This window comes from Muntiacus reevesi, chromosome 10 (genome assembly GCF_963930625.1).
Source record: "Muntiacus reevesi chromosome 10, mMunRee1.1, whole genome shotgun sequence".
Taxonomy (NCBI): Eukaryota; Metazoa; Chordata; class Mammalia; order Artiodactyla; family Cervidae; genus Muntiacus; species Muntiacus reevesi.
The window spans coordinates 26,566,345-26,586,198 of record NC_089258.1 but is presented as its reverse complement, the minus strand read 5'-3'; the positions used below and the strand labels follow the sequence as shown (position 1 = coordinate 26,586,198).

The following is a 19,854-nucleotide window of genomic DNA, read 5'->3' as shown; positions in this document are numbered from 1 at the left end:
ATTTAAAGAAATTATTCAAATCTGTCTTTTTAGCTTTATAGCTGTAAGTACTCAAAAGACAAAGGTGTTTTTTGAGAGCTAAAACTATGGAAGCATAGTTATCAATCTGTGGAGCTAGGAGAGCCTATGAGTGGGGATTCAACCACCAACACCACTTTCACTTCTTTTGAAGCAGTGACTGAAAATAACTGAGGTAAAACTTCATGGCTTGGACTCTCCAAAGGTGCTAGGCTGGATCAAGTCGTCAATCTAGGGTCACCCTTACATCTTGAGGGAATACTACAAGACTGTTTGAGAGGACCTGATATTAGTCTCCAGCAACGCTCAGGTCACTCAGGCTGATAGATGTGTCAGGACTGACTTTACCTATAACTCAGAAAGGACGGATAAATCAGTAAAAGTACCTAAATACAGCGCAAGAGAGGTAAACAGAAAAGAAAAATCTATGGAAATTCAGAGGAAGAGGAGATTTATTTCCATTTAGAGGAACTGAGGAACAACTTCAAAATGGAGGCAACTCAATATCCTCGCATAGCAGAATTGGGACATGGAATGATGTCTAAAAACCTAAAACTAGGGACATACTTAAAATCTTGGACCAAAATCAAGTTTCAAAAGGCTGGGGTCTAAATGCAATGTGGGATCTTTGATTAGATCCCGGAGCAGAAAAAGGACATTAGTAGAAAAGCTGGTGAAGAACAGATAATGTTTAGTTAACTGTAATGCACCAAGACTGGTTTCAAGGTTTTGACAAAAGTACCATGGTAACAATATGTTAACATTAAAGTAAACTGGATGACTGTATCCAGAAATTCATTATATTATTTTCTTTTCTGTGAATCTAAAATTATCACAGAATTAGCTGTTTATTTTTTTTAAAAAATAGGGGAAAAAAAGGCAGGGAGAATAAAGAATGCTGACAGAGACGACTGAGGAGGCCTGTAGATCTAGATCTGCAAAGCACCTTAAAAGAGTCAAAGGATAGAACAAAACGCTGAGGGTAAAATCTTGTACTTTTACTGTTATCAGAAGATTGTCCAATTACCCCTCTATTTCTCAAACAGCATGATCAAACAGTAATAGTAATTCCACTTCTGGAAATCTATTCAAAGAAACAATCCCTAGTAAAACTTACACTTAATGTACACTGATGCTCACGGAATTTTTCTAGTAATAAAAAATGGAAACAATCTAAATATAAAAATAGTTAAATAAACCTATTATTAGACCCTTCTCCATATTCCTTCCAAGTCTATCTAACAAACTTCTCTGTATTTTATGCCACACTTCCTTGTCATTAATTCTAGATAGAGTTGATCTGTATCTCAACTATACATGACACCTATTTAAATCATGTTCTGCCGATAGAGTACTTTAATATCTGTTTCACGGTCTAGATTATGAGATTCTTGAGAGCAGAAACTAAGTTATATTCACATCAGAATCCTTGGCACATAGCAGTTAGCAAATAAATTCTTCAGAAATGAAAAGTTAAATTATATAGGAGTCACACTTGGATAAGTCTAGTCCCACAGAGGACAAATCCAAATTTTTTTGAAGATCTATACAATAAGCAGAAGCTGGATATAACAGAAGGTCTAAGGAACCCACAACTAGCCCCGGGGTAGTAAATTTTCTATCAGCGGATACAGAGGTAGCTGTAATATTCTGACAATGTCAATAAACAGAAGGGCTCTTTTCACGGAGGGAGTATTAACAATATGACTGAGATTGTGCTGACAGTGTATTGTACGTGGGTTGGAATACAGGCTCTGAAGTGATATGGCCCAAGTCTGAGTCTTAGCTCTGCCTTAATTTCCTCACCCATAAAATGAGGGTGACAGTAAACCTCCTTTATAAATTTGTAGTGAGGGTTAAATGAGAAGATGTATATAAAAATTTGGCATAGTTTCTAGAACACAGTAACTATTCAATAGAAGTTAATTTTTGTTATTACATTATTGCCTCTTAAACTTCTGGCCTCCACTTATATTAGTTGATTCAGATGTGAAGGAAAGAAATAATCCAGAGGAATCTGGGCAGCATCTATAAGAACTGTAAAGTTATGAAATGAAAATTTCACATCTGGAGGCAAGGTTAATATATTCATTCATGACCTTTTATCACTGGTGATTGAAACTTGGAAAAGAAAGGTAAATATTAAAAATCTAGACAATATTTGAGAATTTGAATTTTAGGTGAGGGTACAGGCTTAGACTAAGAACTAAAGATGGAAGAAATATGAGACCTGGGAAAAAAATGCTTACCCAGAGTAACTAATACAAGTTAACACTGTGTTGAATGTCCTATACTTTTACCAGGGTAACAGGAGAAGTAATAGTAAAAGAATAATAATACGGTAATGACAGTTGCAGCTGTGGCTAATACTTACACAGTACTTACTATGTGCCAGGTACTATTCTACACACATTACTACATGCATTAACTCATTTAACCTATTAACTCTTAGATGGAAGTATTTGGGCTTAAAAATCCAACAGGTTTTAAGTTAAATCTTGGCCCTATCACTAATGGCCAGAGAACCTTGAGCAAGTTACTTCACTTTTCTGAGCTTTAGATTCCTCATATCTAACTGGGAGTAAGAATATCTAACCCACAGGGAACATGTGAGGATGATCTGAGAGTAAATCATAAAACACCTATCATAGTGCCTGATATATAGGTAGATACCCTGGTAGCTATAGCTTTATCATTTGCTATCAATATTGTAATGATAATTCAACCTTATGACCAAAACATCATTCTGAAGGCATGCAGAGCAAAGTTTTAAAAGGGGGAACCTTTTGCTTCCTTCCTGAGTTCCTCTTCGGCTTTATAAAAAACGGTGAAAGTGAAAATGTTAGTTGCTCAGTCACGTCTGACTTTGCAACCCCATGGACTGTAGCCCACCAGGCTCCTCTGTCCATGGATTCCCCTAGGCAAGAATATTGGAGTGGGTAGCCGTTCTCTTCTTCAGGGGATCTTCCCAACCCAGGTCTTCTGTATTGCAGGCAGATTCTTAACTGTCTGAGCCATTAAAAAATGGCAAGTATTCTATATTATCATTAAGTTTTTTCTCAGAATAAACTACACATGAATAAAAAGTAGAATATTATAAAGATAAAAAGACCCTTAGACTGGCTTTAAAGATTTTTCCCTCTAGGAATAGTAGTGGTGATAATTCTACAGTTTCTTACAGTAAATAGTGCTGAAAAGAATGAAAATGGCATATGGCTGGGGGAATCTTCCAAAGAAACTACTCTTCACAACCATCCCCTGTTCTTTTCTCTGCCTTTTAAGGTCACAGTAACATGATAGAAAATCTGGGACTCAAACCATCTGTCCAGGCAGTTCTATCATTGTTCATTTCTCTCATTAAATAATCAGAACACTTCACACTTCCCAAACACTGCTACCATAAAGAGCAGTTAAAGCAGAATGAAAGAAGCTTTTTCTAGTCAGAGATGTAGCGGTTAGAAATGCACAGTTCTTTTGAGGTTTGACATAGGATCATGCCAGTGGGAAGAAAGAAATCCAAGCTTTAGAAGAAAAATTAAGAATAACAGGATTATAATACAAGCTCCAGAAACAAAAGGTGACATTCTCATGAGGTCTCTTAGAACAGATGTGGCAGTTTAATATTGAGATAATTATACAGGTTTCTGATCTATAAATTTCTTATAAGACTAAGAAGAAGAACAGTTTTCTTTACTGCTACTGAGAGTATTAATAATAGCAACTAATAACTTCTTAGCACTCAAGGTATGTTTAATTCTCTTCAAAACCCTTTTTGTGGATTAACTCAGTTCTTAAAAGCATTCTATATAGCAATTTCTATTATTATTCTCATTTTACATTTGAGGAAATTTAGGACCAGTGAGTTAAATAACTAGCTTATAAAATGGAGAGCTGGGATCCAAAAGCAAACAGACTGGCTCCATGCTTTTAATTTCTATGCTATACTATCTCACAGTTGTTTTTTTTTTTTAAGTCTGGAAATTATACATTAAGTTTGGCATTTTTATTATATTTTAATAAACAAATTAGCTAAATATCAAAAAAACACCTCCCTATTCACCTAGCCACAGTGAGAGTATCAACTATGTATTTATTAACTTACTAAGTATTTTTGTCTTATAATCAGAGCTTACTTAGCATGAAGGTATTCGTTGTCATAAAGCAAAATAATTTTTATAATATATGAGTTTCAGGAACACACTCCAGGATCATGTCAATTTGGGGATACTTTATGACTTTGAGAAAAAAGATTTGGCTTATTCTCAAATCTCCAGAACAAGGTTAATATTACATGGAGACTCCTTGTCTTCAAATAAGGATTCAAATAAAGTATGTAATGTCTATATATCCAGGAGAAACCAGTCTGAGTTTGGAATTATTCTTCTGTGCTACAGAACATTCTCCAGTGTGCCCAATGGCTCAAGTTTATTCAGTGATAGAAGCCCTAATCTCAGCTAGTTGGTGAGGTAAATCTATGCTCCTGGTCATAAGAACCAGTAAGAATGACATAAGAACCATAATAATGACAACAATGACAGCAGTCACACTAGCAATCATAATATTAATAACATTAGATAATTATAACAAAGGTAACCACCACTTACTGGTAATAAGGGCTAAGTATTACACTAAGTGCCTCATACAGTCAGGTGTATTAGGGAGGCAGTAGGGGGTAGTGATTAAAAGTATGGAACTCCAGAGACAGGCTGCTGCCTGACTTATTTGCTGTGATGTTGAACAAATGACTTAAATTCTCAGTGCCTCACAGACTATCTATGGTTGTTACGCGGATTAGATGTGTTAATACACGAAAAATGTTCACATCAGTGCCTGACCCACAGTAGTATGAGATTAATGTTCAAAAAAGCTAAAGGCTACAATTAGTTAGGGTAAAGCTGACATTTTCCAGGTCTGCCTGACTTCAGAGCCCACATTCTTTGGGTTCAGGTTCAGATTCATTCCCTCTCTCTCAGAACTGTGAACAGGCCAACTGCATCATAAAGGGTATATACACAGTTACTCTATATTTTTGTCTTTTGTAATCAAAGAGTTTGACTATGGCAGCATTAAAAAAAATGCTCAAAATGCCAGTCTAATATATTGTAGTCCATCAATTAATTCAGAATTGAGACACTTTCCCCCTATAATTTTCTATCTGAATCAGGTGTCTTAAAAAAGATTATAATTAGCAGTGTCTTTCCTTTCTTGTTAGCACATACAATAATGGTACATCTTACAGTGCATATCACCTTACATTTGACAAAATGTGGTAGCTGTTAACTACCATATTATCTTTTAAATGTATCCTTTAAAAAATGGGCCTCAGTCTATGCTAAAGGCACATTCCAGAGCTTGCCCTGCATTCATGACCTCAGTTCCAGCCAATCCCAATCTCCTCACTTAAACTTCACTTCACCTTAACTATCTCCTTCTTACTGATCCTTACCCATTCTCATCAAATTATCAAGTTCCAACAGCTCTAGCAGCCAACTGGTTTTTTGGCTCAGAATATGGGCCTAATTTTCTGTTCCTTATTTTGGTTTTCCCTTTCTGATGACTCAAGGGCTTCCAATCATAATGACATTTTGGAGTGAGAAACCCAGCACTTCCTCAGTCCTGATAGGTATCCTCACTTCTCAAGCAAAACTGGGAAACTCTTTGGGAAGCTGAGAAGTATCAGCTAACAGTGGAGCCTTGATGGTCATTCCCCATCTCACCCCATTTTCAGTTACTTCCTTACTTCTACCTTCTGCAGTTTTTTCTAAAGCCCCCTTTGTAAGAACTTATCTGATTCATACTTAAACTTTCTTCCTGTTTTGGCCTGAGTGCCTCCATTCCACATATGGTCAGTCTCTTCATAGAAGAAAAAAATGTCAAGTTTTACATCATCTTTTCCTTGGAAAGACAATTCCAAGCTGTCTTCTACCTAGGGAGAAGATGAAAACCTTTACAGACTGATACAAAGGAAATAACATTTTTTAAAATCAAAAGAAAAAAAGATTCTTATGTTTTATATGGAGAGAGTATAGGTTTTAAGATAACTGTTTTTCAAGCTGGAGCATCTCTGAAATTGGGATGCATCAGTAGCACACAATCATTAGATTTCTTTCTTAAATGTACATAAAATAATGTTGCTTTTTACAACTGATGACAACTCAGAATATATGACTTGTAGTAGTTAAGGATCACTCTGCAAAACATCCTGTTCCAGAGCTCCTTTCTGATGAAAAAAGAAAAGTAATCAAAGAAAAATTATTCCCTTTAATAACCAAGTAAAAGTATCAGGAAGTAAATCATTATAATCAATAACTAAGTACTTACGTAAATGTAGTATAGAAACCCATATATCATTACATTATATATATGAAAAAAGAAGAAATAAAAGTACAAAGAATTCTGAGAGCATGTCCCTAAGAAACTTATCCTACAAACTTATCCTCCAAGTTCCCATTGGACTTGGTACACTTGTCTGTTCTAGCACTAACCACTTAAATGTTTATGCATTTGTTTTCTCTCAGTTAGACAGTGGGCTCCTCAAGAATAAGGACTGTATTTTATTCACCTTTGCCACACATGCAGAGCACAGTGCCAGGCAGAGACTGGGTGTTAAGGAAATGTTAAGTCACTTGCTAAATGACTAGAGTTCTATTGCTTTGACTTTGACCTCAGGAAGATACTTAAATTTTTAAATAAGCTAAAATGATTATGATGAAGGAAGTAATTTTCCACAAACAGAACATACTTCTTCTTGCTTTCCAGAACACCTCCCTGGGAGCAAGCACATTAAGAGTAAGGTGAATGCAGGGATCATAGGCTCACGCTACAGGAATTAAGCTATCTAAAAGGAGATTTCATCCAAGCCACAATGACCTATTTGGGTTGACCTGTGAGAAAACTGCTATTACCTAGGACATGTGAAATAAATAAGAAACCCAAGTAATGTTTGAAATGATTCTGTATTTTGAGTCCTTAGCAATCAATGGAATGTTTTGAGGTGATAATAATATGATGTCTATGTAAACAAAAAAATAAATGGCACTTCAGGTAGGGTAGGTGGGATTCTTATTATATTAATTAATTATTACATTATGTTGTTCCCTAATGTAATGGCAATAAATTCTTCTTCGAGGCCAAGATCCTTTTCACTTTCTCATGGTCAATAAAAAGCCAGATTTTCTAGTTTTCCTTAAATAGTGCAGAAGTTACAAGTGGTAATAATTTTCTGCTGAACTCATTCTGACCAATACTGAATGATAAAATGCTATATGAAATATCTCTGAGTTGCTTAATATAAACTTTACTTTTGAAACATGTTACTAATGAAGTGAAGCATTTTTATTACTGACCTTCCCAAATTTGTGTTTGAGTGGGAGTCCTGCATCTTGAAATGCTGAAATAATATCAGATTTGTAATCCTGTATAAAAATTCCTAGGTCAACATCTTTACTATACGGAATAATGCTGCATTGCCGATACCATCCTAAAAAAAAGAAAAAAAAAAGGAATAAGAAAACTTTTTTAAAAACTTAAGTTTGGAAATAATTAGTAATTATCAGAATGGACAGTCTTTGTAACAATGTATTTTATTTCACAGGATTAGATTTAGTGTGCTTTATCAGAATTTTTAAATTAGATCCCAACTTAATATTTATGATCATAGGAGCCAATAGTTGAAGAGTATTTCTTTTATTCCCTCCTTCCTTCACCTGTTCTGAGCACTCAGCAACCTCAAGACTTTTCATGATGTACTTTAATTTCTGAATAAACTATTAGCTTTAATAATGTTAACTGAGCCATTCATTTAAAACACTGTTACTTCTTTAAATGTTTACTCATAAATCTATGATGAAGGTTGCTTTTAAGATATGCTAAAAACATAATTTAATTCTTTTGCTTAATCAATATTCCTTTCCTAAGCAGTAATTTGTAGAACTTAATAGCTCTGAATGTGTGATCAGCCATATAAGAAAGAAGAGCAGTATCAACCTCAATTTTCAACATACCATCCAAAGATATGTCTACATATTTACTATGTATCTACCTCTAAGTTAGGTGCTATTGTATTTTCTAAAAGGAAAAAACTTTATACCTTAATATTACTAAGGGCTCTGGGTTTTCCCTTATCCTTCTACTCCTTCTATTCAAAGTATTCAAAAAATAAACAAATGTCAACAATTACCTTTGGGAAATACTGTTTGAAATTCTAAACTTTAATTTCAGTTTTAACACAGATCTTTAGAAGTCAAGCACAGGATCTCACATCCAGTTTAAGAAAAATCTATAATCTACATCTATCAAAAAATCACAAATTATTAAGAATGAAAAAAAGAAAAAAATGGAAGGCCCTTTAAATATCACCTAATCCAACTTCTCTCATTTTATAAATGCCCTTATGGAGCTAAGAACTCAAAAGACATCATGGCAAATGATCAAGAAGAATTTTGGTAACAGTCCACAAAACAATCTTGCTTCAAAAGGTTAAACCTTAGAGCATGTATCACATAAACGAGATGTACTTTTTTGTGTGCAGGGCGAAGGGCGGAGGTAGCTTACTCTAGCTGTAAACTCCTTGACAGGAAGAACCATGTAAATTTTCCACAAAGCTTAAATGACAGGATAACCATATATCCCTGTTTATACCTGTTGTACCATAATTACTAACAGCACTCCTTTCATTCTCAAAACATCTCAAATTAAATAAATTATATGGTAGCCCTCTAAAAGCAGGAGCAGAATTAACTTTTGTTAATAGTTGTAACTAAGAGGGAACAAAAACAGTTATAATCAGTTATCATTATAAACAAGAAAGAATAAAAAAATTTTTATGATTCTAAATAATTTATATTCCAAAGAAGTTTGATCTAATGAACAGTGGAAAGAGATTTGGAAATCTTTCCTGAATTCTACACTTTCCCATCTCAGGATAGGCAGAATGTGGTAAGACAGTGATGTCCAATCAGTGACACCATCATGATGTGGGAAAGATTTGTGAAAGACCTTTTAACATCCCCTTCATTGTTTCTCTTAGAAAAAAACATGCTCTTAGAAACTTTTGGTGCAATGCAAGTTGTCTGTATTGTTTGTATGTAAAGAAACAGAATACAGTTTATTTTTAAAGAGAATAACAACCTATGGGTAGAAATAATAAAATGCTAATCTAAAGATTACCTGAGGATCACATGTAGTCTACATGTTCTGATATAAATTTTATACACATTATTTTGGGAAACACAACATGACCTTCCTAATTCTGTTTTATGATTTTGAAGTTACTTCTTTTTTAAAAAATCAATAAATCCTTGCTCCATGCACTGTGTTTATTCTGTCTATAAATATGACACTTCAACTACCACCGATATTTTGTCATCTCAAGCAGTCATCACTAAAGCCAAGGAGGATGAAATGTCAAAAAGACAAATGAAAAGCAAGAAGAATTTACCTAGACAAGTTCCACTGCTCAGCCAGAACCGTACTCCCAACTTCTTTAATGTTTTGGCTGCTAGTTGCAACAATTCCTTTGCATGCTTCTGAAAGGTCATAGCTTCCACAGTGTTATCATCAAGGTATTGCTACAGATATAACAAATAGTAAGCTACTATAGCCATTTCTAAGTTACCAGAAATATTTCTGTGACATCCAAATTAAATTTGAAAACTAACTTCATATTATAACTTCAGAATTCCTTGTTAGTCACACATTAAAATAAGACTATAAGACTATAAACAGCAGATTCTAGGAGAGCCAAGTTAAAGGAGGAAGGAATATAATCAGGATTCCCAAAGGGTGAGTTTTATACATTCTAGTTTTACAGGAAAGAAGGCTAATCAAGAGAGTTACAGGCATATCTGAAGTACAATGCGTTCAATGATTCATTCACTAGTATAAATGCTCTTTAGGACTGAATAGTATAGTAGAAAAAACATGGAATTTTTGAAGCAGACTGTGCTCAAGTCTAATCTCACTTCATTTTAGCTGTGACCCTGGACATATCACTTCAGAAGAAAATAAGCTCTATGAGGAAAGGGACTTCATTTTGTTTATTACTGTATCTTCAATGTCTAAAACAGTGCCTGAATGAAGGAGAGAATGAAAGAACAAACCTCTCTCATATAATTTTCTCATCAGTAATTAAAGGATAATAATTATAGTCTGCAAGACGGTTGTGAAAATTTAATGAGATAATGGATGACAGACAAATGTCTCACAAATTTTTAAATTCTATACAAATACTAGTCATTTATTTATAGTCTCTTCACTTTTCTTCATTTTTAGGGGGTTCTGGAACTGAAGAAAGAACTGTAAGTTCTTCACTAATGCTTCACTACCTACAGGACAAAATCTTAACTTCTTGGCATGACAGACAAGGTCACTGTGTTTAGGTCTAGACTACTGGTCTGGCCTTTATCTCCACCCTCATATTTCACTCGTCAAATACGCCACAATTTTTCAAGCCTCTGTGTCTTCATAACATGTTTCCTTTGTCTGAAATGCCCTTGACTAATAAAATCTTGCATGTTTCAGTTCTACCCTCTGAAAAACAATCTCTGATTTTCCTAGGAATACAAATATATTTATTCTTCCAGGACTCCTCTTCAGTTCAGCATTAGAGAGCAAAAAATTATGTTTGGTACTAGATATGTAGACACAGATCAATGAAATAATCTATTCAATGAGCTCATAAGTTACCATTTTTATGTACTTTCACTATAATTATTATATTTAATTCTTTTTTGATTTTTTGATGTACAAAAGATCAAGGGCTTCTTTATTAATTGAAGTATAATTTACATACAATATTATATTAGCTTCAGGTACAGAACATAGTGATTCAATATTTTCACAGAGGTGTAGAAGACAGTGATTCAATATTTTTATACATTACAAAATGATCACCGTGGTAACTCTAGCTTCCATCTGTCACCATACAGAGCTATTACAATATTACTGACTATTCCCTATTTTGTACATTACATACCCATGACTGGAAGCTTATATCTCTTAATCCCCTTCACCTATCCTGCCCATTCTCCCTTATCACATTTCATTCTAACTGCTGATTCTATTTATATTTCCTCCAATAGGCTGTAAAGATGATTCCTTGAGGGCAGGTACTGCATCTCTCCATCAGTGTATATACAAATTTAAAATGGTACCTAGCATATAATATGTGACTAACACATACTGATAAATGGGTAAACGAATAAATGACTGATTAAGCCCCTCCCATGCCAACAGTATCCTAAAATATCATGGCAGTCTTTTACAACAGGAGGAAACATAGTTCCTACAAGGACCATATATTTCAAGCAAAAAGTATTCCTAGGAAAAAAGAGGGATTCCTGAAGATAAACTACATTTTCCAGAATACATATATGGGATCTCTTCAATATGAAAGTATACGGGATCTCTTTAATATGAAAACATCCTCAGAGCCATAATGCTGTTAGGACATATGACTGGAATGAGATGCATGCTCTTACCCCTGCTGCAGGGAGAAAAGCCTAGAGCTAGGACTTTAGAGACACAGAATTTAGTCCATGCTCAGCCAATAATGACTGTGACTTACATCTCAAGACCTTACATTTTACATCTTGAAACCTTAGTTTTCTTAAAGGTTAATGGTGAATCTTGGCTTATTTCACAGAGTAGCTGAAAAGATCAAATTAAATAATAGAAATGAAAACCTTATGTTCTACAAAATATTACTCTGATAGTTATGTCCAATTAAGGCTGCCCCTGCATGGACATACTCCCACCTCTGTGACATACCTTTAGTAACATGACACTCTCAGAAATTCCATTCGTTAGAACTGACCCTCATATGTGTTAAAATATAAACATGTATATACCTATACACCCTTTACATCTGTTATGGACTTTAAAAATTATAGTTATACATAGGGCTTTCTTGGTGGCTCAGATGGTAAGAAGTCTGTCTGCAATGTAGGAGACCTGGGTTTGATCCCTGGACTGGGAAGATCTCCTGGAGAAGGGAACGGCAACCCACTCCAGTACTCCTGCCTGGAGAATCTCATGGACAGAGAAGCCTGGCGGGCTATGGACCATGGGGTCACAAAGAGTCAGACACAACTGAGCAAACATAATTTTTTTTCATTTAAAATGTCTCATGTAAATCTTGGGATTATCATGCATTTAAAAAAAGACTGAATCCTAATTTAAATACCATGTCATATTTGATCTTTCCTGTTCAGGCAACCTTTCTACAAATCTTTCCCCAAAATATAGATTAAAAATAACAAGATAACAGAAGGTGTCCACTCATTTCATAGATGAGGAAACTAAGGCTCAGAAATTTGCCCCAGGTCTCAGAGCAGTGTAGTAGAAGAGGATATGAATATAGCTTTCTAGATATTCCTGAACTAGGAGTCCAGATATTTCCATATCCTCTCTGGTTTTTTTTTTTTTACTGGAACTCAACACACAGGAGCTCACCAATTATTTTTTGACGGCTGCTGCTGAGACAAAATCAAGTGCAGAAAAATATGTATTATCCTATGCTTCTTGGTAGACTGAGAAAATAGTTAAGTAAATAAAGGAAGTCAGGAGACACTTCCCTCTGTTATCCTTCCCTTCCTGGACTCTTCTAAACTAGAACCATTACATGAGGCAGAGCAAGAAAGTGAACTGCAGTAGCCTGGCATGGGTATCGGGGCCTGAGCAGGTGATGTGGGCATCCACATGGAGCAAATCAAAATCAAGCAGCATCTGACAGGATAAAGTGAAAGCACAGAATCACTTCTGAGTTATTCTTACTAAAGGTGTACAACATCAATGTGACATGAGGAAAAACCACACAAACCCCAAACAAGGGACAGTTTACAAAATATCTGGCGTGTAATCTTCCAAAGTATCAAAGTCATAAATGTTAAAAAGTAATTGTGGCCTCCAACTAATAAAAATAAATGGGAAAAAAAAACAAATAAAATGCTAAGTTACAGGAAAAAAAAGTAATTGTGAAACTGTTCCAGATTTAAGGAAACTAAAGAGATAGAAAATAAACACAACATGTGATTCTGAACTAGATCCTTTTATTATAATGGTCATTATTAGGATAATTAGCAAAAGTTGAATGAGGATTAAATGGTAATAATCTTTATGTTATTTCCTGATTTTTGTATTAAGATATTAGGAGAATGTTCTTGTTTTTAAGAAATATTAAATTATTTGAAGTTGTGCAGTAGATATCAACAAATAACTCCGACAACGTTAAGGAAAATGAATTATTTGTATTGCATGTGTAACTTTTCTGAAGGTTTGAAAATGTTTCCAAAAATTACTATTTTAAAAAAGGAAAGTTAGAAGGCTGCTGTATGAGATCTAGGAGATTAGTACATTAATTTTTTTAAAAACACCAGGCATTGTATTTAACTCTTTGGCGCCATCAAGTGTTCAAAGTTATGTATGTGCACTCTAATTTGAAAACTGACCGTCCTGGTTCTAACATAAGAAATAACAAAGCATTTACGAGGATAAGGATTTTTTAAAAAGCTATCAATCTCATTAGGCACTCTACATCAGTAATAACAATACATTAGCAGAAGGGGAAAACAAATTAGTAATCAAGAGTCTGTCTTGTTGTAAGTGAAGGACACAAATAACACGATGAAGAATGAATACAAAGTTCCAGTTGACCCTGGAGAAATCTGCTGATAGCATTCCTGCCTTGCTGTACTTTAAACACCAGAAGTATGAGGCTATGATAAGCTGACTAGCCCTCTGAGCATCTGTCATCCACATTCCTGATTCGAATGCTGACTGATGATTGCCCTTAAAAGTTCAAAATTAGAATTGAAAATATGGAATTAAAAAAACAGGACACTATTCTCGTGATACTGAAAGATGAACTCTCCAGGTCAGTAGGTGCCCAATATGCTACTGGAGAAGAATGGAGAAATAACTCCAGAAAGAATGATGAGACGGAGCCAAAGCAAAAACACCACCCAGTTGTGGATGTGATGGGTGATGGAAGTAAAGTCTGATGATGTAAAGAACAATATTGTATAGGAACCTGAAATGTTAAGTCATGAATCAAGACAAACTGGAAGTGGTCAAACAGGAGATAGTAAGAGTGAACATCAACATTTTAGGAATCAGTGAACTAAAATGGACTGGAATGGGTGAATTTAACTCAGATGACCATTATATCTACTACTGTAGGCAAGAATCCCTTAGAAGAAATGGAGTAGCCATCATAGTCAACAAAGAGTCGAAATGCAGTACTTTTGTGCAAACTCAAAAATGACTAAATGATCTCTGCTTGTTTCCAAGGCAAACCATTCAATATTACAGTAATCCAAGTTTATGCCCCAACCAGTAATGCTGAAGAAGTTGAAACTGAACAGTTCTACGAAGACCTACAAGACCTTCTAGAACTAACACCCCAAAAAATGTCCTGTTCATCATAGGGGACTGGAATGCAAAAGTAGCAAGTCAAGAGATATCTGGAGTAACAGGCAAATTTGGCTTTGGAGTACAAAATGAAGCAGGGCAAAGGCTAACAGAGTTTTGCCAAGAGAATGCACTGGTCACAGCAAACACCCTCTTCCAACAAAACAAGAGAAGACTCTACACATGGACATCACCAGATGGTCAACACCGAAAAAAGATTGATTATATTCTTGGCAGCTGAAGATAGAGAAGCTCTGTGTAGTCAGCAAAAACAAGACCAGGAGCTGACTGCAGCTCAGATCACGAACTCCTTATTGCCAAATTCAGACTTAAATTGAAGAAAGTAGGGAAAACCACTAGACTATTCAGGTATGACCTAAATCAAATCCCTTACGATTATACAATGGAAGTGACAAACAGATTCAAGGGATTAGATCTGAAAGACAGAGTGCCTGAAGAACTATGGATGGAGGTTCGTGACATTGTACAGGAGGCAGTAATCAAGACCCAAGAAAAAGAAATGCAAAAAGACAAAATGGTTGTCTGAGGAGGCCTTACAAATAGCTGAGAAAAGGAGAGAAGCTAAAGGCAAAGGAGAAAAGGAAAGATATACCCATTTGAATGCAGAGTTCCAAAGAATAGCACAGAGAGAAAAGAAAGCCTTCCTCAGCAATCCATGCAAATAAATAGAAGAAAACAAGAGAATGGGAAATACTAGAGATCTCTTCAAGAAAATTAGAGATACCAAGGGAACGCTTCATGCAAAGATGGGCACAATAAAGGACAGAAACGGTATGGACCTAACAGAAGCAGAAGATATTAAGAAGAGGTGGCAAGAATACACAGAAGAATTATACAAAAAAAGATTTTCATGACCCAGATAACCACAATGGTGTGATCACTCACCTAGAGCCAGACATCCTGGAATGTGAAGTCAAGTGGCCCTTAGGAAGCATCACTACAAACACAGTTAGTGGAGGTGATGGAATTCCAGTTGAGCTATTTCAAATCCTAAAAGATGATACTGTGAAAGTGCTGCACTCAAAAACTCAGCAGTGGGCACAGGACTGGAAAAGGTCAGTTTTCATTCCAATCCCAAAGAAAGGCAATGCCAAAGAATGTTCAAAGTACTGCAAAAAAGCACTCATCTCACATGCTAGCAAAACAATGTTCAAAATTATCCAAGTCAGGATTGAACAGTACACGAACCATGAATGTCCAGATGTTCAAGCTGGATTTAGAAAAGGCAGAGGAACCAGAGATCAAATTCCCAACATCTGTTGGGTCATCATAAAAGCAAGAGAGTTCCAGAAAAAACATCTATTTCTGTTTTATTGACTATGCCAAAGCCTTTGACTGTGTGGATCACAACAAACTGTGGAAAATTCTTAAAGAGATGGGAATACCAGACTACCTTACCTGTCGCCTAAGAAATCTGTATGCAGGTCAAGAAACAACAGTTAGAACTGGACATGAAACAACAGACTGGTTCCAAATTGGGAAAGGAGTACCTCAAGGCTCTATATTGTCACCCTGTTTATTTAACTTATATGCAGAGTACATCATGAGAAATGCCGGGCTGGATGAAGGACAAGCTGGAATCAAGATTGCTGAGAGAAATATCAATAACCTCAGATATGCAGTTGACACCACCCTTATGGCAGAAAGTGAAGAACTAAAGAGCCTCTTGATGAAAGTGAAAGAGGAGAGTGGAAAAACTTGGCTTAAAGCTCAACATTCAGAAAAGTAAGATCATGGCATCGGGTCCCATCACTTCATGGCGAACAGATGGGAAAACAATGGAAACAGTGACAGACTTTATTTTTCTGGGCTTCAAAATCACTGCGGATGGTGACTGGAGCCATGAAATTAAAAGACGCTTGCTCCTTGAAAGAAAAGCTATGACCAACCTAGACAGCATATTAAAAAGCAGAGACATCACTTTACCAACAGAGGTCCGTCCAGTCAAAGCTATGGTTTTTCCAGTAGTCATGTATGGATGTGAGAATTGGACTATTAAGAAAGGTGAGCACTGAAGAATTGATGCTTTAGAACTGTAGAATTGGACAAGACTCTTGAGAGTCCCTTGGACTGCAAGGAGATCCAACCAGTCAATTCTAAAGGAAATCAACCCTGAATATTCATTGGGAGGACTGATGCTGAAGCTGAAACTCCAATACTGTGGCCACCTGATGCAAAGAACCAACTCATTTGAAAAGACCATAATGCTTGGAAAGACTCAAGGCGGTAGGAGAAGGGGACAACAAATTAGACGGTTGGATGGCATCACTAATGCAATGGATGTGAGTTTGAGTAGGCTCTGGGAGTTGACAGGGAAGCCTATCGTGCTGCAGTCCACCGGGTCGCAAAGAGTTGGACACAACTAAGCGACTAAACTGAACTGATTCTCATGATTTCTCAATATTTTGAAACATTTTACATTTTACAGTGCCTTCTCATAAAGATCAATAAAATGAGTATGGGCAAATGCTTGCCAAATAAATGGAGCAGCCCCAATAAGAGTTCTGGGGAAAAAAAAAACAACCATTTGATTCTAAGCACCTTATTATTTATATGCTTTTCCACTACTATAGGATCTTTTCTTTGTGTCAGGTACTGTGCTAGATGCTAGGGCTACAAAGGTGAGTAAAATAAGATACCTGCTATCAAAAAGTTCACATCATCTTATAGGAGGACAGGACAGACATTCACAATTAATTGTGATAATTGCTAGGACAGAGGTGGCAACCAGAACAAACTCATTGAGACGGGAACAGTGAAAGGATGGTGAAATTCAAGCACCAATCTGCTTCTCTTCTGCTTCCTCATACTCTGTGGTAGAGATGTGAAGGGCAGCACTTGCCCACTGACACTGGCCCAGCTACACATGCAGTCTTCCAGCTTCTCATTCATGCGGCTTCAGCCACAAATCTACAGATTTGTGGACAGGGCTAGGAAGGAACAGGGCTAGGAAGGCCCCTTCTGGCTGTCAGGTCGAGGCCTTGGGTGCCAGCACAACCTACCAGAAAAAAAACCCTCGCATCGGGTGGGATGTTTCGAGAGAACAGCATGTATATTATCTATGGTGAAACAGATCACCAGCCCAGGTGGGATGCATGAGACAAGTGCTCGGGCCTGGTGCACTGGGAGGACCCAGAGGAATCAGGTGGAGAGGGAGGTGGGAGGGGGATCGGGATGGGGAATACATGTAACTCCATGGCTGATTCATGTCAATGTATGACAAAACCCACTGCAATGTTGTGAAGTAATTAGCCTCCAACTAATAAAAATAAATGGAAAAAAAAAAAGAATAAAAGAATCTTCAGAAAAAAAAAAAACCCTCGAATTTTTGGGTTCTGGGCATTTGGCCGGTGATGCTACAGCTGGTACTTCTTTTTCTCATTCCCCTCCAGTCCTTATGTATACAGCTTTCTTGGAAGGGAACACAGAAAATAAAGTTTGCTCAGAAAAATAAAGGGCAAGTGGAAAAACTTAAGTACCAAAACCCCACCACAGATCTGATTGCTTTTACTGTATCTCTGCTTCATGTCATTTTCGAGAGCTGAACTTTCATGTCCTTTAAAATCATCTTTATATCCCCAAGGTCAGGAGAATTCCTGGGAAGCTGGCTTTTAATAAATGTTTATTGAACTGAAAGTCAGAACAACAGAATAAAGTAAAGTTCAAAAGCACTTGGTCTTTGTGTAGCATTTATCTTGAAAAACCTTCATAAACACAAAAAATTCATATTCGGTACAAACCCTCCGAGAAAAACTGTATTTTCTATGAAGTATGTATTCTACATGGTTTGATCCTACTTGGATTGCTTTAAGAACAGAATGTACCATCTTTATAAAGTCTGTGGGTGATCCTGACTAAAAGAAGAGCCCAGTGCTGAACATGTCAATGTCTATCCAAATAAAATAAGGTCTCCGTAAATATCAAACCATTCAACTGGGGAAGAAATTGTTCCTTAAAGTTAATGTTTAATCTACTTAAAAAATTTAAACAATCTAGAAGGAAACAGACAAATCAGAAAAGACGTTTTCTTACCTAAGTCGCTTTTTACCATAAGTCCCTTTACCTTCCCCCCGCCTCAACTGGTAAATACTAAAAATAAACACATTTCCTTTAAATTGTAAAGTACAATATTTGGTTATCTCTAACCTGAAAGAATGCTCGAGCTTCTTTATACCTACACTCAATAAATCTAGAGTGTGGTATTTCTTCTAGAAAGTGCATTGGATCTTTTGGAATGAGAACATCTAATCCATCAACAGTAATTTGTTGTAACTCTGGCCTGAAAACAAAAATTAAGACTTATTACAAGGATTTAATTCAGAAAACTGGCAGCCTCTTCAAAGTACATTCAATACAACATAAGCAAAATAGCTAAAGATCAAGCATATAAGGTATCATTTTTAAAGATCTACTCTTTTAGCAACTGTCAAATATACAATACAGCAGTGTTAATTAACTATAGTCATCATGCTGCATATTATATCCCAAGAACTTATCTCATAACTGGAAGTTTTTACATTCTGAACACTTTTACTTGTAAGTATATATCCACAAACATACTTTATCCTGTGTCTGAACTCTTTACAAATATAATAAGATTTTTATTCTTTTATGCCTCACTTCCGTCACTCAGCATTGTAGGATTCATCTCTGTTGCTACACAGAGCATGAGTTAAGAGCCTCTTCATTTCCCTGCCCCATGGTTCTGCACTGTGTAAACATACCACATTTTGTTTGGGGCACTGAGAACAATGTTGCTATGAACATTCTGATATATATTTCCTGGAGTACACGTAGGTGAGTAGCTTCTTTTGAATATTTACATTTCAAAACTGATTTGCATGAAATACATTTTAGGTTTTATTACTAAATGTGAAAAAGAGAATAAGAATTCATGACTGAATAAGGCAGGTTTCACATATTTCCTTTAGACCCTGAATTTACCTGTCAAAAGCTCCAGGATAACGACCAAACTGTAACTTTCGAAAAGGAACAAACTTCCTGTCGATGTGTCCTTTCAGCCGTAGATGGCCATGCCAGAGATAGTTGCCGCTCCTCTCATGAAAGACCACCAAGTGGATGGCATGACTGGCCAATTTGCAGATGTAGTGCAGGGGAATTTCAGTTCCAGAAAGTGAGTCTATCCAATCCAGCCGGGGGTCCTTGCTCTCGATCTTTAGGCACTGAAATCCCATATTTTCAGCTATCCGAAACCAGCCTTCCTAAAACCAAAATCAAGCTCAAATATTTAAAATAAATACTAGTAGCAAAATTAAAGTTACTCTTACACTGAATTAAGTCTTCTGTATTACCGTCCTAATCTGCTCTTTGCCTGAAGATTAAAAAATGAAGGTGGGGAAGGAAAGGTGGTGGTGGGAGAATTAAGGAAAGCAACAAAAAAGAGAA

At 36.1% G+C, this 19,854-nt stretch overlaps 1 protein-coding gene across 6 annotated transcripts in view; it reads right to left on the bottom strand.

Annotated features, from left to right (window-relative positions):
- The window catches only part of FKTN (fukutin), a 184,537-nt gene that overhangs the window by 140,753 nt on the left and 23,930 nt on the right, over positions 1-19,854 (bottom strand). For all 6 annotated transcript variants that reach the window (XR_010664635.1, XM_065947477.1, XM_065947478.1 and 3 more), the window contains exons 5-9: positions 19,393-19,670; positions 18,595-18,727; positions 9,458-9,587; positions 7,365-7,498; positions 5,817-5,944 (exon numbers count right to left, since the gene is read on the bottom strand). Coding sequence is in view for 5 of the 6 variants with exons in the window: in XM_065947477.1 (XP_065803549.1) it covers positions 5,817-5,944; positions 7,365-7,498; positions 9,458-9,587; positions 18,595-18,727; positions 19,393-19,670 (803 nt within the window). In the remaining variant the exon portion in view is untranslated. The remainder of the gene's footprint in view (positions 1-5,816; positions 5,945-7,364; positions 7,499-9,457; positions 9,588-18,594; positions 18,728-19,392; positions 19,671-19,854) is intronic.